Genomic DNA, 2,982 nt, shown 5'->3' on the forward strand with positions numbered 1-2,982 from the left:
AACTGCAGCAGCTGCAGCAGCTGCAGCAGCAGGAACAGCTTCCTCTCCAGCCATGGGATATAGAGTCCTCCTCTCAGTGGAGTATGGCGCTGCTTCCTCCACAGCAGCAGCAGGCACAGCAGGAACAGCAGCAGCAGCAGGAGCAGCAGCAGCAGCAAGGGCTGGGCTCCACCGCTGCTGCCGCTGAATTCGATTTGCCATACCTGGGCGACCCGCTGCCCCCTTTAACCTGGAGAGAGGAGCAGCAGCTTCAGCAGCTGCAGATGCTTCGGCTGCAGCGTCTGCATCAGCACGAGCAGCAGCAACAGCAGCAGCAGCAGCAGCAACTAAGTACCCATGTAATATACAGGAAATTACATAAAACAAGGCACGGCTGGATCTGCAGCAGAGTGTCCCTCAGAGTCCTTCCGCAAACGCTGCTGCTGCTGCTGCTACTAGTACCACTGCTGCTGCTGCTACTACTACTATCATTGCTGCTGCTGCTGCTAGTACTACCACTGCTGCTGCTGCGGCTGCTGCTGCTGCTCCTACCTGAAGCGGTTGTTGCTACTCGGCCTGAAGCAGCTGCTGCTGCTGTTCCTTGAGGAACAGGAACAGGGGAAGGACCCATCTGGGGAGAGGCTCTTTCGGTTGCCAGCAGCCTCTGCTGCTGCTGCTGCTGCTGCTGGCGCTGGGCTTCTTGTCCCTGCTCCTCTACCACCTGCTGCTGTTGTTGCTGCTGCTGCTGCTGTTGCAGTGGCCTCCCGAGGTAACCCAGACCATCACCCACGTGGTCTGCTGCTGGTGCCACATCGGAGAGCCGTGGCTGCTGCTGCTGCTGCTGCTGCTGTTGCTGCTGCTCGTGCTGATGCAGACGCTGCAGCCGAAGCATCTGCAGCTGCTGAAGCTGCTGCTCCTCTCTCCAGGTTAAAGGGGGCAGCGGGTCGCCCAGGTATGGCAAATCGAATTCAGCGGCAGCAGCGGTGGAGCCCAGCCCTTGCTGCTGCTGCTGCTCCTGCTGCTGCTGCTGTTCCTGCTGTGCCTGCTGCTGCTGTGGAGGAAGCAGCGCCATACTCCACTGAGAGGAGGACTCTATATCCCATGGCTGGAGAGGAAGCTGTTCCTGCTGCTGCAGCTGCTGCAGCTGCTGCAGTTGCTGTTGCTGCAGCTGCTGCAGCTGCTGCGGCTGCTGCTGCTGCATCTGCTGAAGTTGTTGCGGCTGCTGCTGTTGCAGCTGCTGCAGTTGCTGCGGCTGCTGCTGCTGCAGCTGGTGCAGTTGCTGTCGTTGCTGCTGCTGCAGCGGCTGCGGTTGCTGCAGTTGCTGCGGCTGCTGCTGCTGCAGCTGCTGCAGTTGCTGCAGTTGCTGCGGCTGCTGCTGCTGCTGCAGCTGCTGCAGTTGCTGCAGTTGCTGCGGCTGCTGCTGCTGCTGCAGCTGTTGCAGCTGTTGCAGTTGCTGCAGTTGCTGCGGCTGCAGCTGCTGCAGTTGCTGCAGTCGCTGCGGCTGCTGCTGCTGCAGCTGCTGCAGTTGTTGCGGCTGCTGCTGCTGCTGCTGCTGCAGTTGTTGAGGCTGCTGCTGCTGCAGCTGCTGAAATGGCTGCGGCTGCTGCTGCTGCAGCTGCTGAAATTGCTGCGGCTGCTGCTGCTGCAGCTGCTGAAGTTGCTGCGGCTGCTGCTGCTGCAGCTGCTGCAGTTGCTGCGGCTGTTGTTGCAGCAGCTGCGGCGGCTGTCGTTGCTGCTGCTGCTGCTGCTGCTCACGGCGATCGGGTGGGGATGGCAGAAGAGTGCCTGAGAGACTGTGGGTCTGTTGCTGCCGTTCCCTCTCCTGACCCTGCTGTTGCTGCTGTTGTTGCTGCTGCTGTTGCTGCTGCTGCTCCATGCTGCGCAGTGTCGCCTCTATTCCTTGCTGGTGCTCTTCTGGGAATGCCTGGCGATGCACGTCAGAGAGAGCAGCATGAGGAGTTTGTTGCTGTTGTTGCTGCTGCTGCTGCTGCGTCTGCTGCTGCTGCTGCTGATGCTGCTGATGCTGCCGTGCTGCTGCAGGCTGCTGGCGCCGTGGCGGCGAAGCCCTGGACGCACTTGCTTGCTCAGCAGCACGCTGCTGCTGCCGCTGCAACTGCCGCTGCTGCTGCCGCTGCTGCCGCTGCTGCTGCTGCTGCTGCTGCTGCCGGTGCAGCTGCGCCTGCTGGAGATAAGGGCCGTGGCTAGCAGCCATTCGCTGCAGCCTCCACAGGGGTCCTCTCCGCTGCAGCAGTCGCCGTTCCCGCTGCAGCTGCAGCAGCTGCAGCTGCCGCTGCTGTTCTTGCTGCTGCTGCTGCTGCTGCTGCTGGCAAACTGAGGTAACCCCTGCACTGACGCTGCGGAGAGACACACTCTTAGAAGGGCCACTGCGGCCGCGGAGCCTGCAGCAGCAGCAGCAGCAGCAGCAGCAGCAGCTTCTGCCCCTCTTCGTCTATTTTTGTCCCATTTTGCCTCCCATTCGTTTATATTTGGAGTACTTTTGTAAATTAAATTAAATTAAATTAAATTAAACTTAACCATTTCATTATTAGTTTCATTTGCATGCGTATGTACACCTCAAGCCTCACTGTTTCTTGCTGCGGGCATTCTGCAGAGCTTGCTTTGCTGCTGCTGCTGCTGCTGCTAGCCCCTGCTGCACTTCTGCTGCAGTCTGCAGCAGCGCCTTTCGCTCCTCCTCAGCAACAATGAAGGCTCGCGAGAGCGGCAGCAAGCGCTGCCGCTGCTGCTGCTGCCGCCGCAGCACGTGCTGCACCATCAGGCCCAGCAGCCGCAGCTCCTGCAGCAGCAGAGGTTCCTGCCTGGCCTCGGAAGCGCTCGCTGCTGCTGCTGCTGCTGCTGCTGCTCGTGCTGCTGCACCGGCTGGGGAAGCACGAGAAAGCGACGTATCTCCCGCCATAGGGGAAGCCCCGTCTGCTGCGGCTGCTGCTGGTGCTGACTCATGTTCTGCTGCTGCTCCAACTGCAGCAGTAGCAGCAGCAGTAGTAG

The 2,982-nt window shown here is 60.7% G+C and overlaps 1 protein-coding gene across 1 annotated transcript; it reads right to left on the reverse strand.

Moving 5' to 3' along the window:
* Positions 1-224: 224 nt before the first annotated feature.
* On the reverse strand, positions 225-2,893 carry ETH_00022745 (uncharacterized protein; the record flags this gene model as incomplete). The annotated part of the gene is made up of 3 exons (XM_013379181.1): positions 225-281; positions 335-2,378; positions 2,565-2,893. The coding sequence occupies 3 exons, from the start codon at positions 2,891-2,893 to the stop codon at positions 225-227; spliced, it is 2,430 nt and encodes an 809-aa protein (XP_013234635.1).
* Between the last annotated feature and the right edge of the window lie 89 nt (positions 2,894-2,982).

The sequence above is a fragment of the Eimeria tenella genome, genomic scaffold (genome assembly GCF_000499545.2).
Source record: "Eimeria tenella Houghton genomic scaffold, Eth_scaff1544, whole genome shotgun sequence".
Classification (NCBI taxonomy): Eukaryota; Apicomplexa; class Conoidasida; order Eucoccidiorida; family Eimeriidae; genus Eimeria; species Eimeria tenella.